We start from the raw sequence: 23405 nt of genomic DNA on the forward strand, positions 1-23405 counted from the left end.
AATAATAATACGCTATTCGCGTTCACGGCGAAGGAGTTAGTGGGTAAACAAACGTACGTAAAATATCAACTGATAACACGAATATATTTTCAATATTAATTGTCAAATTAATTACAAGTTTTTATTCATTACATATTATTTAAAAAAAGCTGAGATCATAATACATTTTAGTATCTATATAACATAATATATTTATAGATAAACAAAAAAAAAAGTATTCACAAATATGAGATTTTACAATTAAAAAACATAACAATAAAATAATAATCCTAACAAAACATAATATTATAGTATTAATTTTTTAACATTTTACTTAACGATACGAAGCTCGTTGGAATTAAATTATTTTTGTTAAGAAAAGTAAAGTTATAAAATCGAATAAAAAAGCTAAATAATATCATTACAATGTAAATGTAAGCTACGAAAAAAATAAATAAATATGATAAATGAAAAAAAAAATCCTGTTTTAATTTTTAACGTTTGGCACATAGATTCACATATAATAAGATATAAATTGTAAAGCATTCGTAGAGGAGGTTGAATGGGAGTAAAATAACTTTTTGATTTTGATGTTGGGCGAAATACGTGACATCCGCTACATGGGAGAAAAAACGCATTCGGCACGATTAGCCTTAGTAAACGAATTAGACAAGCTACAAATAATCTAATGGAAAAATTATTCGAAAAAAGTGTCAATAAAACGTGTATGGTATATATATATTCATACACATGCTAGGATTTAAACCGATTTCTATATAGGCAGAGAAATGGATTTATATACACGTCCTTGGTCCATCGCCCCATCGAGCATTAATATCTTCAAGCTAACAATCATCATCTATTATTATTATTATTATTACATAAAATATGTGTAGCAATGCAGAAGCTACCGTCGGTAGGAAATTATTATGTACAGCATTCTCTCTCCTACACACACAGATATAGACGACTTAACATCGAGTTTTTATGTTAATACCACGTGAGTATTTATACGCATTCATATTTTTTTCCTCGTTGCCTTAAGATAACGATTCAGATCACAGCCATGAATCTTTCAACGCCAAGAAAATTATCTAATTTAATTTTTTTCCCAACCACAACAGAATTTCTGAAAAACCTTGTACAAGACGAAGTGTACATGGTCAAATGTATTTTAGAAGTACGAAAAACAAATTCCCCGTACAAACGTACTGCACATTCCCTCCGCGACCTCCACTGTCTCCAAACGATTCTTACAAAAGCTATTTGGCTATACTTTAATGTTTAAATATATGACTTAGGTGTATATTATATAAACAACTTAATTCAACAACGGTTTTGGTAACCCTGTAACAGTATCTAGGTACACATTCACACACTAGCGGTTAACTGGCCAGGATGCACCCGGGCGCCTTGTCCGCCTTGATGGCTTGCCTCCATTCCTCCAGCCTAGGCGCGCAACGCAGGGCCAATTCGTCAAATTTGGTCCTTGCCATGAACACAAACTCGCCGGGACCGACCGCGGGTCTACAGCCCCTGCCAAAAGTGATCGTCATCGGCTTTTCGTAACGTCCTTCTTCCTGCACGCGGTCGTCTTCTTCGGGTGGCAGGCGGTGTGCTTTGGTGGGCATCACGCGAACACGCGATACGTCTCCGTCGTAAGACACGCCTACTATGGTGCCTTGTACCACTGTAATATCAAAAAAAAAAAAAAAAGGAAATTTATATTTAATTTCGTACGTTTTCTTCCAGAAAATCGAGCCAAAGGTTGGACAGTAATTATACATAACTTATGAGTTACAAAAAAAATAAAAATAAATATGCTACTTAAATCTGGTTTATTCTCGGGGAGCAATTGAGAAGGAAGGGGTAAGAATAATGTTTTCAGGATGAAATATTTAGAATACCTATAAGTTTATCTTGGTAAATAATACTCGTAATAATTCACTTTGCTACATTAGTTATACAGTGACAATTTTAACATATAAAATTGAATACAATAACAACAAGAAAAATAAAGAAATTTAAAAAGCAATTTTCAACCTAATCACTACTTCCTACACAACTTAACGAATAATGTTTAACTTATAACTTGTTTTGTAAAGTAATATGCAACTTTTATAAGTAACTAAGCCGAGGTAATATATAGTTGATTAGTAACTGGAACTTATTCAGTTACCAAATAAAATTGAGTAACTTATTCAGGTTCGGACGCACACTCCTATGCTAGTACATGAGTTCTAACCACAATATCAATTTCGTGACATTCGAGCCCCACATGAACGCGTCCGCACGGTATAACATATAATTTGAGCAGTAATTAAAACATGTGCTTTTTAGACGCAAATGTATGTGTTAGTAGAATATATTTATTATTTAATTTAGAAACCCAAGAAGTACAACGTACCTACCTATAACATATACATATTATCGTCGCAGCTATTGTGTACCATATAAAATTATGATTATCATATATATTTACCTACGCAAACACGTATGTTTCCCACACTCACTTTCGACTGTTCGTATTGTTTATCAGGAGATACCGCGGTAACACGTATATCGTATATCGTTATTCGATAATTAAAAGAACTCTCTTTATTCCTAAAAATAGCACCGAGGCAGTAATTTAAAGACAACAATGGTCTCATGTGGGTAGTATAATTTGAAAAGAAAACTAATAATGTAAATCATTCCATTGTCAATGTATATACTTAAAATACTGAATATTGATACGATATTATCACTTGTGAAAATTACACATTACAGATAATTTGTTTTAAAACATCGACCGAATAATAGAATCATTGACCATCCGATTAAGTTTTACGGAATTAATTACGATTATGTTACCGAGAAAATTGTAACAAGATCATTGGTTTTGGAGTATTCAACCGACCATGAAGATTTAAAACGGGCATATTTCAAGTATATATACATTCAATACGAGACTCACCTAAGCTACTCGTGCAGTAAGCTTGTGTCATTTCCTCTACAGTACATGGTCGACATTCTGAAACAAAATAAAATAAAAAATATAATTAAAATCGTATTAGATGATAAAAAAAAAACTAATATATATATAATTCACAATATTATACAAAGAGAAAAAACAAATGTAGGTACAACTACTGTGTAATGTGTATTTTTTTTTAGATTAACATATAATCATATGATTTAACTCTTTGGCTATAATTTCTTTGCAGTTGTCTAGATCACAGTAAGTTAGAGGCCAAAAATCTACACAACAAATCGTTATTTACAGCTCGAGATGTTAAAATTCAATAGCTTGGAACATACGTCTGCTACAAGGAGCCCTATACATAAAAATAGCAATTTATGTTAAACATCCTACAACTTTTGAAATAAAAATCACCATTAGTGAGTTGCCATCTCCCATTGTTTATGGTGATAATAAATAATAACTATGTAATAAAATAAAAAAGCATATAAAAGAAATAAAAGTGTATATAGTGTGTACTTTGTTAATGTAGGCGAAACCGGTCTTTTTCAACGATGCGTATGAGTATATGCGTTTTTTTTATCTTCATTAAATTTATGGTCAGTCTCTTTTTTCGAGACTACCATCGAGGACTTTGGTAATATGCTGACTGAACGTAGGATAAATCCGCATTAAAGATAATATACCGTAGTACAAAACCAGAAAAAATATGATAATATCGAGGATGTAATATACCGCAGTCGCGTCCACTGTTTGCAGTCAACTTTTTACTTAGTTATAAAAAGCAAAATCATTTCGAAATTTATTATTTTTATAATCGAGAATTTATAAACATAGGTACCTACTCTGTAAAAAAAAAATAGTACGTTTTTATTGTCATTAAAATCGTGTGTACACGTTTCGCACAGGTCTAGTCGAGAATAAAACATGTAAAATAATATTTACACTCTGGAAGTTTAAAAAAATACTTTTTCTAAAAAACAATTTATACTTCAGTAATCTCGAGATTTAAAATACTCCGACATACCTAGTATAGAAAATGTACAATACGCGGTGTCCTGTACTGAATATTCAATATATTCAACATGCGAAGGTTGAAGATTCAAAGACTAAAATAGGCATTGTGATGTTGATTTTCTATTGTTTCTAATGAAGTAAAGAAAATTAGGGTCAATGATTATTCCGATGAACAATACTGGGTCGTCTGGGGCACCTGCCTAATTTTAACCTCGTTCTGTGTAATCTGCAATAAGCCGCACCGCGTGTTATATAATCATTGTTATTGCTCGTTGTAGATCCAAAACACGTGTGCGCCCGACATAGGAAAAACGCGTACGAATGAATATTTTTAATGCACATCGAACAATGATGCGGACACGCAGAGTTATTGTGATGCACTTTAGTCCTAGCTGTCCAAACGACACAACCGTAACAGATAAAGTCTATTGGAAAATATTGTTTTAATATTTCGTACACTCGACATGTACGTATTCGTCTACACGTCGAAATTTAAAATACTACTGTAATCACCAACACTAACGTTCGCTGTACTGGACACGATCTGTCGAAATGCATCGGGAATAATCTCAATTCAAATCGTCTGTCGATAAAAACTGTCTTGATGTAAAATCATTTTACCGCCATGTCACGCCCATCAGGTAAAAAAAAAAAAACTACCAAGTACTAAACAAGTAAAAATATAATGGAAGTGTAAAGTGTTGATAGTTCATTCGATGATTCCGAACAGAAAATATAAGCGTTCAAGAAAATGTAATTTGATCAATTATAATTAATATTTTACAAGATACATTCGTATTTGGGTTATATTAATATTTTTAATACGTAGGAAACGAGTTTTGTTAAACAAGTTCAAATTGTTTTATTTTTGATTGCCAATATTAATTAAGTAACAAAAGGTTATACAAGAGTTTTAGAAAATTTATAAATGTTCATAGTAGTTTAATATACGATTTGTGATATTATTTCAAACAGGTGTTCGTTTTAAAAAAATAAATTTATAACTATGTAATATAAGTATTAAACTTTGCATGGTTAATTTTTGAGTTCGCAGAGAATATTGTGGTAAATTAATTTAATTTTATTGTATATCATAATATAAATTATCTTTTACATACAATTTTAGTAAGAAAAAAACCAGTGTTCTGATGATGTTGTGTTAACAATGTTTGTGTGGACCAAATTTAAATTAATTAATCATTCAAAGTTCAGTAGATAAGTACACATTTTTAATGTAATCATGGAAAAATTAAATTTATATATAAATCGTAAAATAAGTAATATATTAAATCAATATAATAATATTAATTTAACTATAAAAGTAAAACAATAGGTAAGAATAATAGTTTTACTATCATAAACGTAGTGGAAAATAGCTCTGAATTTTGTCTAGTAGTTTGTACGTTTTCATTTCGCTGAAACCGTATTAAAATAATGACTAAAATGGACAATTCAATTATTTTAAACACAGAAAACAATTACTAAATGTATTGGTGCTGAACTGAATTATTATAATTTCGACTATTCATAATGATTGAAAAAAAAAACCAAAAAAGAATAGGGAAAATAAAATGTACAAAAATATTATAATGACAGTAAAATTGTACGTAATTAGAGATGCTTTTGTTCTAAATTTGTTTTTATTTTCTATAAGATTTTTACTAACACTTTGAGACACCCAGATTTTCGATCATCCTGTTGTTTATTCTTATTATTGTTGTCTTATAATTTATTCGTATAAATGAAACGAATCCGGCACGTTGTTACATTTTAGGCATCAGATAAAATATATGGCAATCATAGATGAAAACATTAAGTATTGAGGAAGGGGGTTCTACTATAGCCAAGAGTTGTTTTAATACGAATTTCCTATCTTGCTGATGTTTAAAATCTGTATATATTATCTGTAAATAATATTTGTTTATATTTAAAAAAACTATTCATGTAAAAAAAAAACAATAAAAACAGTCTATATTTGGAGACGGATTTATCTCAATAGGCGGAGGAGTATAATCATGTGTGTGAGGTGCCAAGGGTGTACCTAAGGGGGGGGGGGTTCAGGCCCAGACCCCTCTCATTGAATTTCTACATACTTAACGGTTTTATAGTAAATAGTATAATAATAGTATATAGCGTATTTTAATTTCCCATTATCTTCGATATACAAGGTTTATAGATCATATAATATATCTATAATGTAAAAACCATACTATAGTAGATTAACAGTAATTTGTTGGTATTGAGTTAAACTATAGTTATAATTAGAGAACAGATAAATTAAAAATTTTAGATTCCCCCCCCCTCGTAAAAAATTTCTGGGTACGCTCCTATGAGATGCCAAATATTTAAAAGACGGAAGATTTATTAAAGCGCTCCTTGTTCACTTGTTTTTACTGAAAGTCTAAGAATACAATTATTTTTTAGCCTCCTACTAACCCTTTGAATCTTAGATCTCATAATAATATAAGCTATAACTGTACAAAGTGCCGTAAAACGGATCGCGTACACAGTTTGAACACGATTTCAATGTAAGCGGTACTCACCGTCGTCGAGGTTGTCGGCCACGAACAGTTCGGGCACCGGCGTGGCGAGGGGTTCGAGATCGTAGCGGAACCTGACGGGACCGGACCGATCGCTCGTCTTGTCCGCTTCCACGTAGAACGCGGCCGTGCCGCCGACGCTCTTGAAGCACCGGGACCGCAAGGGCGCGGCCGGCCCATCGGCCGACTGGTAATCGTACACGGCGATCAGGCGTCGCGGCGCGCTGTCCAGCAGTACGCGCACGCCGTCCAGCCTGTCCGGTTTGAGGCACACGCGAAATTCGCGGCCACCGTTGGCGCCGGTCAACCGGAACACCACCCTGAGCGCGCCGCGCGGATACAACCACCGCACCTTACCCGCCCAACACTTGTCCAGTCGGACGGGCCGCACCGAGTGTTCCGATGAGTCAATGAGGCCGCTGAAATGGTAACAAAAAAAAAAAAAAAAAACACTGCATTAGATACACTAGTGCTAATGACAACAAGTAAATACAATAAGCGAACGGTTTACGTACGAGATTTTACGAAAAATTAGAATATACGTATTTGTCTCGTTGACATTTAATATGGTAATTTCTAATCGGACCTGTTCGATCTCGTAAACGATTTTCATAGAAATCTAAAAATAATAATCGTGTTTACTTTCGACTTGTGACACGCTCACCTATCTTCTGTACGGTGATTAACAAATCAACAACTATGCAAATTGTAAGAACCCGTTGGATAGTAACGTTCAACGTTGGAAGTAATACATTCATTAAGTTGTAATCGGTTTTTACAGGCGTACGGATTATTAGCGTTTTAATTTCAATACACGATACACCGATATAAACTAAAGATAATATATAATATATTATAACAGTAATTGGGAAATTAAATGATAAAATTTGAAAAAAATTTAAATGTAATTCAATAATTAATGGTCTAGTAGCCGATGTTTTTATGTTTGATAAAAAAAAATAAAAAAAATAATAATAATTAGGAAGCGGGACATTTTAATTTCATATTATATTGTACAGAACGATATGATTGTTTACGCAACGCAATAATCGCAACTAGAACCCCCTTTGTTTTTGATATGAAAACAGAAAATGAAGCTCGGTAGCCGTAGAGCCACCAGCAAATAGCGTTGATCCGAAGTCGACGGTCCGAAAACATCCTGCACGCGGTATTCTATACCGATGCCCTCGGGAATTTCTACTGACGAAATGTAAATTTGATTATAGTTTCCCTGGGCTACTGCAGTACATTATATTGCGGCGGCAAGAAACGCGTTTACACGGCAGTCACCACAAATAACATTCACTGTGTGGTATTCGAGTTCTGATATTATGCTTTATGCAAATCGAGCTAATACACAAAACCTGTAACTTCGTTCTATTATATTTTCGTTTGAACTATAAACGATCCGAATAAATTATCGATAATCTATATTCATGTATAAAAATTATTCTACCAGATTTCAACACGTGTCGTCAGTAAAATCAACGTGTTAAATCGTTTTAAACGCATCGGGTAGATTGTAATCGCCCCCCTTCCCCCGAATGTGTACGCTTATTAGAGATGAATTAGAGAGATCAACCCTTACCGAGAATTAAACATCGACGAGGCGTAATGTTAATGCGTCAACGATAAAATAGACATATTATTCGATGGAAACGACCATTTTTACTACCCGAAACGGATTAATTCGATGATTTATGTCTTAAACACGGTGGTCGTTACTTATTATTGTTTCGACGTCTTGTCTTCTGATAAATGTAGGTGGATACGAGAAGTAGCGGAGGGTAAGAATAATAATAATCGTCGGGCGCATATACAGCTCGAAAAAAAATATAACCTTGAAATGAAATAATGATAAATGACTTCGACTCTAATGATCTGTGTCTTCGTATCGATAGATATTTTCGAAATCGCATCAAATCATAACATATTATATACGATGTTGAGCATTGTATCCGAGTATAATATAAAATATCGAGCGAAATATCTCAAGAACCGAGTCAAATATTATGTGGTATAAAATATTGGTTATTATACGTGTACAGGAAGACTCCTCGCAGACCTATGTAATTATAATGGCTTTCTTGTAGGAATTCGCGCCGACGGTAATGATATTAAATGATCGACGACGAAAAGCGACCACCGGGGAAGACAAGTTTACATCGGCTGCCAAGTTCCGATTATTATCCCTCTGCGTGCGCATTCATCGTGGATTGATGATGGTTATGAGGAACACAATATCGTCCGGCCGGCGTACAATATAATAAGTGCCCCGTTGACGAGTGCTTATTTTTGACTGGCTCCGCGTGATAAATGGTAACACGACAGAAGAGTCAATGCGTACGTTTTGTACGTACACCATAATTAATTTTGTCACTTGAGAGTAATAATATTTCGACCCGAGTAATTGATTTTCGTATTCATTGACAGCGGATGCTTTTTCGTTTCTTTTTCCCTCTTATTTTCGTTATTGTTGTACATACATGTTGCTTTTTACCCGAGATACATTATTTAAAAAAAATAAGAACTTTTTTTTTTTATAAATATTTTTATGGTCACAAAGAAAATAATAACACGGTCAGTGCGTGGTAATTCTGTCCCGTCGGGGTTTAGTGAAACCGGCCCACGAGGGTCAGGAGAGCTGGAGTGTCAGCTGGCATATGTCCCCCTGCCATACATTATAATGTAGTTTGTTTGGGGTTTTTTTCAACAGGTAGTACAGTACACAATGCCCGTTGCTGACGTCGATGATAATGGCTCTTATGACTCGATCGCCATTGAATTACGCTTTTTGTTAAAGGCCATTTAATTAGTATAAAACCGTAATAATGTACATCAAGAACGTATATGACATCGTTACAAAACGTCTATTGTGAAAATACCTCCAAATTTCCATACAATTCATGCTACAGACGATGAATAATAACGTTTAAGAATCAAGTTTATTTATAATGAAATCTACGAAACAGCAAATAATGCTTACAATCTGAATTCAAAGACGATTAGTTTTCCATGCTTTTTGTACTGTGAGAATAAAAATAGATTCTGTATTAATCTGATTAAAAAAAAATAAAACTATTCGCGTTGACAATTCAGCCCGGAATCTAGTGAATTACTAAAAACACTAATTTTGAAGCTAAAGTATGTGATGATGTTCACGGAGTTAACACGACTAAATAGACTAAGTCTCCGACAAAGAAATACGTAAAATACTTGAGGAGTATTAACTCGTTTACTCGTACCTGTTATATATTATTTCTCAACCGTATTATTAATCTTCGTTGATGTTATAACAATTATGTACTTCGGTCGACAACTAATAGACAATAGAGCTGTGAAAATATATAATACAGTACCATGATGGTTTATCACTACACGTATATTACATAAATAAACGTCGAAGATATTAAAATCGTATTATCAACCTTTTCTATGGGAAAAAAACTCTAGATTCCTTACAATAGACTATCACACATATTCGCCGTCAGTTCTCACCGTTTTCACCGATGTTTATTACCGGTGGTAGTCACTTGTAAACGACGTGTCAGAGCCACTCGCAACAGAAGTCCATGGAATCGGAATGAAGAAAATAGTAGAATCAAAATGTTAATCACTACAAATGACCGCGACACACTATTATCGTACTTATACATCTCTTACATCTCTCCTGTGATTTCTCGGCTAGTTGCATCTCGAAGACAGCAGCAACAACAAAAACAGAAACTATACTGAGACAAATTTATATAACCCTAATTTCAGTTTAAACCTATTCACAAGTCTCGTTGTCACACGTATATATTCATTATTAATAAATAAATATACCATATTATTTTTTATCTTTCCAGTGCAATCCAATGAAGATTCGAAAAACTATTTTCATTTACCGTATACATATAGGTATTTATATATTATAACCACCATGAATTTAAAATATACACACTCACACACACATATATACAATACCATTTAACATTGGTCAGAGGGTGCAGATGACATAGCAAATGCAAGCCAACGCGTTTTGACTGAGTTGTGCGATTATTTAGCGGGTGGATTCTTTATTACGCAGACAAAGATTTTGTGTTATCTTCTTTGGCCGTCTAGACGCAAATGTCTACCCTTTTTTTGATGAGGGTTTTTGATGGATGGACCGCGTGATAACATATTGAGAGAATCTGGGACCCTCGCGGGTCAACGAAAATACAAATGTCATGTAATTCTTATTTACTACAAGCTGATTTCGAAAACGTATTTAATATATTATTATTTTGTTATCCACCGACTATGACAGTGGACTACTCTTTTACGTATCAAGTTACTTAATGGTTTTTCCGAGCGATTAGATGTTATATTTTAGTTGTTCACTACGGTTAGTATCGTGTTTCGGCCGCAACACACGCGAAGTCCAACCAAATGTGAGTTGATTTTTTTCAGACGAGTTAACCGCCGTGGAAAACTGACCATCGGAGAAATAATAATAATAGCGAAAAAAATATAAAAATAAATAACCGCCAAAAATATTGTATTACATATAAACACGAACTAGGATACTTTCGCATTTTATTTGTCGAAACAACTTGTGGTGTGTTTTAAAAAAAAAGATACGTTTATAAAAATAATATATTTATAAATCTTCAATAGGAGAAATTATTAAAACAAGCGATCAGTACTGTAATTAAATGGACCTTTTTTTGAGTTCATTAACTAATAAAATAAGTATGTTGTCTGCGTGGTATTTGGACTGATTAGCCAGACATTCAGGAATCTGTTTTAGTTAATACGGTATGTTTTTGTCCTTGTAGAAAAACGACTTTTTAACTAGTCACAAAAACCATTTAATTAGCGACAAATTTTCAAGGGTCTTACAAAAAAAACGCCCACCGTCTTATAACGCAGTTATAACAGCAAAAACAATACCATATGTTGCGATTCCATTGACGGCCATATGTTCCAGTGTCCCTTTAGATCAACTGGGTTAAACATTGCATGTACTTGTGGCGCCAAAAACGTTTACACTCCCTTCTAAGATTAAAAATACGAAACAAACCCTCGAGCACAATAAATAATACTCTTATTTATTGCCATGATACGTGCAATTACCCGTAATCGATTGAACTTATTAAAAACTTAAAACTCAAACTCTATAATAATAGAATTTATCCGCAAAAAGGTCTATAATTTCATATAAACTATAATAATGCGTGCACTCGAAATGTAGGAAAACGGGACCAATTACTCAATGGAAAGAGAAATCGCACCCGAATGATCGATACGTTTGAGCGATCATCCCCAAATCCAGACAGTGTAATAATACTGTAAACCTTGGAGGGTTAGTATAAGAGAAAATGATTTTTGTTACAAAACGTGCCAAGTAATCGAACTAAGGTGAAATCCATTGTTATCGTTTTAGAGCCATGCTGTGATCTAATATAAAAATACATGTTTCCATTAATTTCTGAGATATTTTATTATGATCGGAATTATTAGATCTCCAAGAGAGAATCCGTGATACCTAAGAGCCATCATGTTACAGACGAATTATTATAAAATCTCGTTATTTATTTTTACTTAGTGCCATAGTCTGTCTTATATATACGTCAGAGGTCAAACCATTGAATAATCAAATCAAATGGTTGGTAAATATACATTTATATAAAATATTATAATACTTTAAGCCGTATACACACGTGCATGAAAGTTAACACGACGTTCGTCACCACCTGTTATTCACTAATATTCATAAAATAAAAACGGTCTCTGTTGAAACAATATTTAAAGGGTCGTATCGTTTTACATGCTGCGGGTCCCCTCACAACGTGTTGTAATCAAAAATAAAACAAAAAGCAAAATGAGAAGGGGAAATCGTGCAAATGGAAATCTCAACAACATAATATGTGATTACAAACGGTAGCCAGTTACTAATCATCTCATACGATTCTCTTTCTACTAATGGTATTAGTAATGGAACGTGTATACGAAGTTCCTACGCGTAGTTATCTACCTTTATCAATAAAAAAAAAAAAAAAAACTAAGAATTATTGACGTACACGTATAATGTTAAAAAACGCAAGACTATTATATTACATAAATATTAATAGTATAATGTAGTACTAAAAAATAAATAAGGATTATTAAACTTCTGTGAATGATCATATCATATGAGTCATAATATTTTAAAGTTTTACCGAATTTAATTTATACATTTTCATGATATCAGTGATAGTTATCAAATGAAAAACGGAAGATATTTATACTTCCAAATTATTATATAATATTTGTTATTCTATAGAAAGAAATTACGCAAAACTTGAAACATTCATCGTACGAAAAGAGTCAATCTTTTTCAAAGAAACGTGTGTTAAAAAAATTCACGTTTCGAGTAGAGCACGTTTGAAAATAATTGGTTACTCTATCGCATAAGTCACGACATAAAATTGTACTTCTCACGAAATTGTTACACATTATAAAGAACATATAAATACAGCGTACGAATTATCATTCTCACGTGAATATTAAAACTGTATTAGTTCCGAAATCGTGTGCTACGTATTAAACAATTAACAATATTTGAAAAAAATGTTAACAAAATATCAGAATCTAAATTTTAAAAGCTTGGAATGGGTCTCACATTGTTCTCAAGCTTTCTCACTTACATAATGCGAAGAAATAAAACCACTCACTAGTGAGTAGAGTATGTTTAGATAGTAAACATAGTGCAGAATAGGCATATAATTTCTCTTTTTCAATAGAATATTGAAAGATCTGCTTCCTGTCACTGCTATCCAATATGGATCGTGTTATATTTTTTCGTGACATGGCGTTTAATTAAAAATAAAAATAGACGGTATCTGTCTTGTTCATGAATCAGAGAAAGTAATAGAAAGAAACAATTATTTTTATTTAATCCCATTACAAAACTCTAGTTCGACGTCACGAATCGGTGGCCGTGGGGGACGTTATGAACAGAGAAATTGCACATTGATGATGTGCGCTTTCGTGGGAACCAATAGCCGAATAGTTCTGAAACATTTGTCAGAATTCAAAAAAAATACTCTATTCTGATTTTATACAGTACATAAACAGTAAAATAAATTAATATATTATGTATAAGTTTTTATTTGTAATGATATGAAAAAATATAAATAACTTTAATGTTTACTTATACAATTAATTTATATTAATTTGATTAATTTTATACTTTAAAACTAATCGAGAGACTCATATAAAAATAAGTATATTATTACATGAAAATATAGTTAAATCATTATATTCATGTTCGTAATCTTAAGTAAAATCGCTAAAATGCCAACGGTGCAGCAATAGAATTACGCCATAACAATAACAGTATCATATTATTTGTTATCGACATATACAACAATACAGCAAATACTTATCCTGTAATACAATTTTTGGCTACTATAGCGAAAATTCAAAATATTATAACTAGGTCAATTATATCCACGAATCATTGAATCATTTGCAAAAGGTTAAATGTAACATTGTATTGTAATAATTACAATGATATATCCAAAAATACATGTTAAATATATTCTATTTTTACCCTATAGACTATTATAATATAAGTAGGTATACATTTTTTACTATGTATACATTAGTCAACTCACTTTTTATTATACAGAATGAATAAAACATTCTAAAAAGACATGAAATAGTATATGTTAATTGTGCAGGATTCTTTCAGGTATAACAATGTTACTCTGATTGACCGGAACTCCAAGTGTCCCAAACAGTAAAGAATAATGACTATAAAGTAAATATTAACTATACAATAGCCAGTAGTTACAGGAAGTTTCGTTAATTACTGTAAACTTGCATAGTTATTGATTTATAATGACTATGATGACTCCCACGAAATTTGAAAGTCGTGCATTTTCTATATTTTATATGGTTTGCCAATATGGTTAATTTATAAATGGAAACATGTAGCCGCAATATAAACAGTAGTAGAACGAAATCGTCCGAATAAAACTGGCAATCAGCATTCGTTGAAAAAATGATGTTATTGTTCCGAAATAGTAAATATTAATTTATTTTCTAACAAGTTAACTTTTTTCTAATTTAGAATCAATGATAAAATCCATCCTGCTCAGGCACATTATTTACTAAATATATTTTTTTTGTGTGTGACAAAGAAAATGGTCTTGAACATTATGAAAAAAACTGGTTACAATTGCAACTGGATAAATCTCATACCGAATTTGGCAAACTATATTATTCTGGTTTACTATTTTATCCGTATATGAGTATAGTTTTTTTTCACTGTCAGTTATAATTAAAACATGGGGGAGAATGTATTCTATAGATCGGCTTGTTTTAAGAGCTTTATTGTAACCAGTTTTATACACGTGACCTAATTGAAATAAAAAAAAATGTATACAGTCCAATAATGGAGTGAAACCTAATTGTTTTTATAGATAAAAACAATTATTCGTCAAATAAAGTTACAATAGTTAACTGAATTCAATCACTATAGAATTCCCGTTAAACTATTGAACGCGTATTAAACAAACACATAAGTTACAAAAATAGAAATATATTTGCATTAGAGATTAAAATATACTTATAATTTTTAATACTTAATATTTTATTAAAAATATAATTTCAAAAGCATAATAACTGTTAGTAATAATAGGGTAAAAAAATATTTATGACTACATATATTAAAATGAACAATAATAGATCATTAATTATTTATCAACTTTTTTAAGAAAAAAAGAATTTCTGTTTGTTATTTTAATAGCGTTTTTTTTACGCTATGAATTGGATAAAAATCCCTATGTTTATATTTATATTATAGAGATGCTGATATATGAACACAAACGGATTTGTTTCATTCCTAATCTTTACAATAGCACGCATATTCATAACATTGAAATATCGAATATATTTACTATAACAAAGATAAGAATCAATGATAAAACTTGTATAAATATAGGTATATGAATATTTATCAATAACAAATAAAATATAAATAAAACTGATTGTTCAGCAATTTAAGTTTAAAATATATTTCAAGCAGTTTGTTTTAGCTTTCGACTAAATATTAAACTGAAAAATTTTAATTAAATTATGAATAAAATTAACACTGGTATAATGTTCGTACAAAAATAAAAATCTCATAACAAATTTTAGGTAGATTTATTGGTGTAAAAACTACTCAGCACTCAGGGCCCAAGGATGACATTTTACGATAGCCCAGTGCCTTCTTTCCAACAATCATGTTCAATTTACACACATAACATAAATGGCAATTTATATATATCTGCCAATCGTTTGTTTTTAAAATTTAAATTTCGATTTAGAATAATGTTATAATCCGTAGGACCCGGGTGCAGTACACGTTTTCGCTGCAATATACAATATGAATTATACATATAAAAAAAAAAAAAAAAATGGCGAAAAAAGAATGAGTACGCACGTAAACAACTGTGCATCCCCTGACCGTAAAACACGATCAAGGGCGTTCATTTGGAGGAGAGGGCAAAAGAGGGAAACGTCCCCAATGGTTTTTCCGTGTCTACTATACATAAAATGGTTATGATTATTAATTTACATTAACATTAAATTCATTTTGTCAGCTAATCTTATCTCTTATCTGTGTCGTGGACAAAACACTACCGCGGGAGAACGAAATCCGGGAATCACAGGGTACTAATTATAAACCTATCGATAACGGACACCGGTTGAGCGTGGTTCGTCGACGATCGCAATAAGCTTACTATGATCTCATGTCTTACCTTCCGCTCCAGTCGCAACTGTCGGACGCTCGGGACGACGCGATGGCGAGGGTCAGCAGCAGCAGCAACAGCCGATTGCACCGGAACGGAGGAGGCGCGGCCCTGAGCCTGGGGATCGCCGCGGTGGTCATTTCTTCGATGGTTCGGCCGCACGTTTGCAACGGTATTCGTACAGCCACATAGGTTAGTAACGTTGCGGCACTGGTCGAGACACGGTCGGAAAAACGGTACGCGCGAGAGGGATGTTTTTATTTTTTTTTCGTCGAACTCGTTGAACTTGGTCGTGGAGAACGCGATGCTTGGACGCAGACGATCGTGACGCGGAACACGGCGGACACGACCGGATCGCGAGAACAACGTTGACGGACTGACCTCGCCGCCGCTCTCGTTCGGTCTCGCGCGTTGTTACGATATCGCGCGCGATAGTTTCCCCCCACCCACCCCCCCTCCCGCCGACCCACTTCACCGGGCGCGGCGACGTTTGGGTTTATTAGGACAACGGGCATAAAAGCCGAACCGGTTTGCCGCCGCCGCCGCCGCCACAGCTTGAGGTTTCGCCCCGCGGCGTTTTACACGCGCGCACAAAACACGCACACGTTTCTCCTCGGGTCCGAGTGGACGGTGTATCGTAATACAATACCATGGAAACGCACCCCGGCGGCGACGGCGGACGGACGGACGAAATCATCCCCTCCGGCTCGTCGAACGACCGTCACCGCAAGGACAGGTTGATTTAATGCGGCCGAACGACCGTGCAGGGATGGCTGCGGCCGGTTCAGTTACCCGCCGGTGGTTCGCGGAAATATCGCGTTTGTCACCCGTTTTCTACGTGTCCGCGCGCACGTCGGTACGTGTTACCAGTCCGGATTGGGGGGAGGGGGTTGTAATACATTATTGTTATTAATTATTATTATTGTTGCGGTACGCGACGAAAACATATTTTGCACACCCTCCGAATAAGTCAATGATTTCCGTTCGTGTACGTAAGCGAGTTCGACTGCAGGTCGCCGACGACTCCGACTCGGTTCGCGGACCACTGCAGCTGCAACACGTGTTTTTCGGTTTTCTCGTCTCGACTATTTCCCCAAAAACTCCACCGCTGAACGAAACATGCATGCGCATACGTGTTGATTACGTCAGGCGGGTTGGATGCCTTGACTATGCATTTTTTTTTTTTTGGTTTATTCAATCGCTGGTGCTGGTTAAACTATAACTTTTCCCGACGGTTTATTACTATTCGGTGGATAGTAATAAACCGTACGGTATTCACATATCGTGTATAAATGTTAAACATCGGCTATAAAAGTAACTTATTATTAATATCATTATATAAACGTCTCGATGATACGACGTGCGTACACAGGAAAATTGTTCGATCATAATTTATTGGATACGAGTTTTAAAACCCAATACTTTAGTATTCATATATTCACGTGTATATTTATAAACATAACGTTTTAAAAATTAATTTGATTATAAATCGAATGCCCACATAATTTAAGTATTTTAAAAATAAAATAAATATTTTAAATCTCTACACTGGTATGGTATAAAATATGACGGTTGTGGTAATTATTGTTATTTATTTATTTTTTTACTTTTTTCATCTTTGGCTCCCTAGGAGGGCTACGCGTTTTTTAAAACAGAAAGTAAATGTTTATAACATAACAATGCGAAGAAAATATAAAGTATTATGAAATGAGTAATATAATTGGGGTTAAATTAATGAATAATAAAATATTATTTAAATATTTCTTGGGTTCCTAATTTCTTTGTGATTTTAGATAGAATATCAATTATTAGAATTCATTAAAATCCCAGTACCCAGGGATAATAGTTGCATATTAATATTGATTTGACACAATGTACCGAAAATAAAATTGGACTACAACTGACCTTACTGAGAACAAAAAAAAAAAATTTAGTTTGACATTAAAAATTATTTAAATTAATATATACACAGTTTAAAACTCATATAAAATTTATATTTTTTTATATCAAATTTTAATTTAAAATTGTATTTTTTACCTACCACAATCGAAACCCTATACCAGAGGTTCTCAACCTTTTTTAACTCATGGTTTCCTTTATTATTTTCTAAAAATTCGGAGGCACCCTATAGCCTATGCCCTATATTCTATAGTATATACTAAATACACAATAGTAATATATCGTATATTTAAATTTATATTTTGTAACCTCGGTTTTATTTAGCAATTAATAAACAATAAAGATAAGATAAAGACACAAGTATTTCACTGTAAATAACTTTAAAATAGTTCACATAAAATCGATAGCAATCGAACCAGTATGAAAATTATAATAGATTGAACATCTCAGAATTACTGTGTAAAAATTATATGTGTTATATAACTAATACATTTTTTTATATTGTATATACGTAATTAATTATACATAATCTGTTTTATTACTCATTGGGCTATATTTTTCATGAAGGCATTTAAAAAATAAATATATACTTCAAATAATTTTGCGGTACCCTAAATTTAAGTTCACGGTATCCTAGGGTGCCGCGGCACCCTGGTTGGAAACCTCTGCCTTATACGATATAAAGAGCATTAATCCAAACTAAATGATTTCGAAAAACAAAATGTTTTACTTGTATTTTAATACAATAAACATATGTATTTCTTTAGTATGTATTATTTGTTAGAATTTTGTTATTATTTGTTAGCAACAATGGTAAAAATAAGAAAATAAATAAATGAATTGCTAATTGTATGTGGCCTCACTACACGGACCTCATTCCAAATAATACTCTCAATTCTGTAAACACTACACCACGATACGTTTAAAATCATTTTTTTAGTTAATCGTTGCTTTCAAATATACAATTAATATTTCTAACACGGCAAAGGGTAAACGTATATATGTCCTAGTGTTTTATGTGATTTTTATTTCTAATTTTGACTATGTGGTGTTAAAAAATAATTTATTTAAACATTATATTTTATAATTAAAGACATATATTAAAAAAACTTATTCTTGAATAAAGTCGTTGTATATATTCAATATTTTTAAAGTCTTTTGTGCGGAAAAGTATCAAGACATTGACGTTTATTTGAAAATAACTGATTAAAATAAAATAAATTGTTCAATAAATCAATGTCCATATAAGATCTGTAGGAGGTCTTGGGTCGTTACTTTATCAAATAAACCAATTGATAGATGGTAGATATTTATCATGTATGTTTCCTTAGTAAACATGGTATAATACATACAAGTGGATTTTACATATGAGTTATAATATTCCATTTGATCAATAAAATATTACATAATTAGTTTTTAGACTTTAAATATTTGTTAGTTTGTTTATGTACAAATTATATGCTGTAAAATAAGTCTGACTTAGTAAATCGTGATCCAAATAAGTTTTATCTAAATTGATTACAATTAATGCATCTTTAACAAATTGTTAATTCTTTATTTGAGTTATTTACCAATTTAATAGTTAGAATATTTTTCTTCACAGGCACGAAACAGACCATTAAGGTCTTTCGCCATTTTCACAATAGTAAGAATATTAATTATTATGTTAATAAAACACAATTAATGCAGTTCTATTGTACATCGAGGGAGAGATAATTTACTTTAGGCGTACGCAGAGACTAATTAAAATGTTAAGTTTCGCCCATAGTTTTCACACTCAGTTAATTTTTTTAATCAACAAACTCGCATATTCGTTTATGTTTAAGTAAAGTGAATAGTATTTCAATGAGATCGAAATTATCTCATATAAACGAGTAGTCATACAATTGGTAGCTTTTTATCAAAAATATATAACTTTTATTACATAAAACAATTATAATATGTAACGGAAAAACTAAAAGAATTAATAAAATGAGAAACGAATGGATTTAATTTTACTCCAAACTCTTGTTGAAATTATAAATGTTTTTATTTTAAATATCACTTGTAAATACTATATAATATTTCTTATAGTGCGAATAAGTTTCACAATCAAACTTTAAGAATGTACCAAGCCATTTAAAGTTAAGAAGAAATAACATACCGCGTTTTACTCATACTGGTCCTCACCAAGGGTGAATAGTGTGTCCTCTACACACAATGTGGATACTACATAAGTGTAAAATCGCAAATGGAAACATTAGTCGCGGTGACCTAACCTATTATATTACGTGAAGAGTCACGGATTCAAATCCGTACCGTCGAATATTTTTTCAATTGAGATTTTCATACAATCCTACGTCATCCACATCAAACCGTGTAAAAAAGCATAATTAGAAAAATATAATCGCTAATATTTTCCAAGTAGCTTACACTTACAGAAATCAGTAAATAAAGTTTATTTTAAGTCAGTAAAGCTAATGTATGATAGTAATAAAAAATGTTACCAATTTGATTTATAAAAATTGTAATTAATTGAATCAATTTAAAACTCAAATGAAGTATTGCGTATAATAAAATAATAGGTTAAATATTTAATTTATATATACTTATTTAATAAGTCCAACTTATATTGAATCATTATCGAAATACGTAGTTAATAGCTGTTTACAAATTATATAACATATTTTTAGTCAAACGATCAATTACTATAGAAACTATAATTTATACAGTTATATTATAATCTTGTATTTTATTACTATTTAAAATTGGTTTATTATACCATTATATAAGCAGCATTAATAACTTTAAATAAAATTCTTACGGTACAAATAAAATGTGGTATAATATAAGCAAATAATAATTAATATAATTAATATAAAATATAAATTATTTGGCTGAAATTTATACTCAATTATCGATAATTTTTAACATTTTCAAAAAATTTCCAAATTTTTAAGAATATTTTTCCAAAGTGAAATATTTTACAGGTAAAAATTGTTTCTTTTATATTTAGTCTTAAGTCGGTCTTACAATTCAAGACTTTATTCGTTATTAATATTTTTTTTCAACGTTTTTAAAATGTCAGGTCATAAATATGTAAGGATTTTATACGATTTCACACATCGTTCAGAACCGTCCATTCAAACCAACGGAGTTTGTTGTATGTACGTAAAATGAGCGGTCAACATAAAACATTTTTTGTTGTACACTCGGGTATATAGGAACGATTTTTATTTTGTTCCGCTTAAAACTCTAAGCCAACCCTTTTCCTAGGGTCAAGTCGCATTGTTGACTTGACACGTATATACAAAAAGTACACGTGTTCTGTACACAAATGAAATGGTCACCAATTCACCATGACAAATTGAGATAATCGTTTCGGGAACTAGGTCACTCGTCTCCACACACGCGGAGATCTTGTTCGAATAAATAAGGAATAAAAAGGGTGTACCGAACGGCACAATTGAATTTGTTTTGATTGCCGGTGTACACCTCGAAAACTGATCTTATTGTTGAAATGTTCCACGGTTTATAATTCCCGCGATGCGTTCAAATGTGACGCGCGTCTGTACTAATGTGCTCTGAAAAAAAAATTGGTGTACGTTCCATCCCTTCCTTTACAACCGGCTGGATGTAAACCTTTAAGACCCCGAGGGACCCATTACGCGCATACATAAACACGATATATGATTATATATGTGCGGATAGATGGCTGAAAAAAAAACAGCCATTAACGTTATTATTTTATTTTCCCAAAGAATAAAGTTTCTCACTAAAGTAAAAATTATACTTCCATGGTTAATGTTGTTTGTACACGTGTCCATTATTACGATTACGTTTACTGCGGTAGTATCATCGTGTTCATCTGTTTTATTAACGCACACGTTCTATAGAATAAAAACATCGTATAAAACCGTTAATGCACAAGTTTTCATAATTAAGTTTATTATATTATGTTATTTTTGATATCGCAATAGTATGTGTGTACAACTAAAATGTTTATATTTGATTGATAATAGAACAATCCCCTAACATAGCTAAAGTAACGTACGATTGTTTAGTACAACGCATATCGCATTAGACTGCTAACGTTTTTTCAGTCATACAACGTTAACATATAACATATATGTATACTTTGCGAACAAGAACGTAACTGTTATATGGTCCAAAATCAAAATTATAAAAAGTATGTTTAAAATTCAGTTATAAAATATTGTTTAGAATCGTTTGTATTCTATAATCATTGAGTTCAGAAACATAAAATATACATAATTATGACAATGAAACGTTTTGTTTTTTTAGTGCCAAGTTATAAATTATAATTTGTATTATTATTTATTAGTAGAAATTTAAAAATAAGATTTAAAACTATCAATAAAACAATTATACTCGTGTGTATAAACAATCATGATGTATAAAATAATTTAGGATGATGTAGGGATGATTAAAAATTACACTTAAGGAATTCTGATGGTAAATAATAAGTCCATAACTGTCAATTTGTTTTATTGTCTACTTAAATTCAATATGTTTTGATCGACATTAATACAATTATAAGTACGTCCAAGCATGAAATAAAAAGTAATGAATCGACCTAGTTTATAAAATATAATGGGCGACGGACGTATTAAATAATATTATAGTGTACAATGTAATCATCGATTGTTTATAAGACAATATATTAAAAATGAATACGAAGAAAAGGTGGCCGAAAGATATCCTACGGTATTTTTTTTAATTTATTTTTATTTTTATCAACAAGTGTAATTAATGACCACCGACGGCCCCTAGTTAACAATAATTATTAACTATAATAAAATAGACCATGTGCAGCCGTGACAACAAAAGTTATTATTGACTGTTTTACGCGCATAAACTTTAGACATTATTGTCCATAGACACTTCAAACTGCTATTCCAATAAATATACGAACAAATAAACGATTATAGTATTAACAAAATTAAAAACTATAAATAATATAAAATATCAAACATTTTAAGTTGATCTGCAAATGACGGTAGATAATGTTTTGTCAATATTGTTCATTCTTCAAAATTTGAAGAATGAACAATATTTAATATTATTATACATTTATTAATTTTAAAACTTTGGTTATTTTCTTATGGTGATTTTTGATTTTTAAGTTTTAGAGTGTAATAGTGTGAATATCATTACAATACCATGTGCAAACTTACTACACACTGGCACAGAGTGCCTATTCGATGATAAATTTATTATATTCTTTTTTTTAAATATAATATGTACAAATATTTATAC

At 31.9% G+C, this 23405-nt stretch overlaps 1 protein-coding gene across 1 annotated transcript; it reads right to left on the reverse strand.

The window, feature by feature from the left end:
- Positions 1-440: 440 nt before the first annotated feature.
- On the reverse strand, positions 441-16639 carry LOC112689162 (meteorin-like protein). Its single transcript, XM_025562721.1, has 4 exons — positions 16257-16639; positions 6502-6917; positions 2936-2992; positions 441-1669 (listed from the first exon to the last, which is right to left on the reverse strand). Exons 1-4 carry the CDS (start codon positions 16385-16387, stop codon positions 1365-1367), a joined length of 909 nt encoding a protein of 302 aa, XP_025418506.1. The 5' UTR covers positions 16388-16639; the 3' UTR covers positions 441-1364.
- Positions 16640-23405: the final 6766 nt, after the last annotated feature.

The sequence above is a fragment of the Sipha flava genome, unplaced genomic scaffold, assembly GCF_003268045.1.
Source record: "Sipha flava isolate LNK unplaced genomic scaffold, YSA_version1 111_pilon_pilon, whole genome shotgun sequence".
Lineage (NCBI taxonomy): Eukaryota > Metazoa > Arthropoda > Insecta > Hemiptera > Aphididae > Sipha > Sipha flava.

Excerpts from the sequence above, each read along its gene's own strand:
- LOC112689162 (XM_025562721.1), bottom strand. The coding sequence starts at position 16,387 with ATGACCACCGCGGCGATCCCCAGGCTCAGGGCCGCGCCTCCTCCGTTC. Across the intron at positions 6,918-16,256 it reads AGTTGCGACTGGAGCGGAAG|CGGCCTCATTGACTCATCGG; the intron begins GTAAGACATGAG and ends TTACCATTTCAG. Across the intron at positions 2,993-6,501 it reads GGCCGACAACCTCGACGACG|AATGTCGACCATGTACTGTA; the intron begins GTGAGTACCGCT and ends ATTTTGTTTCAG.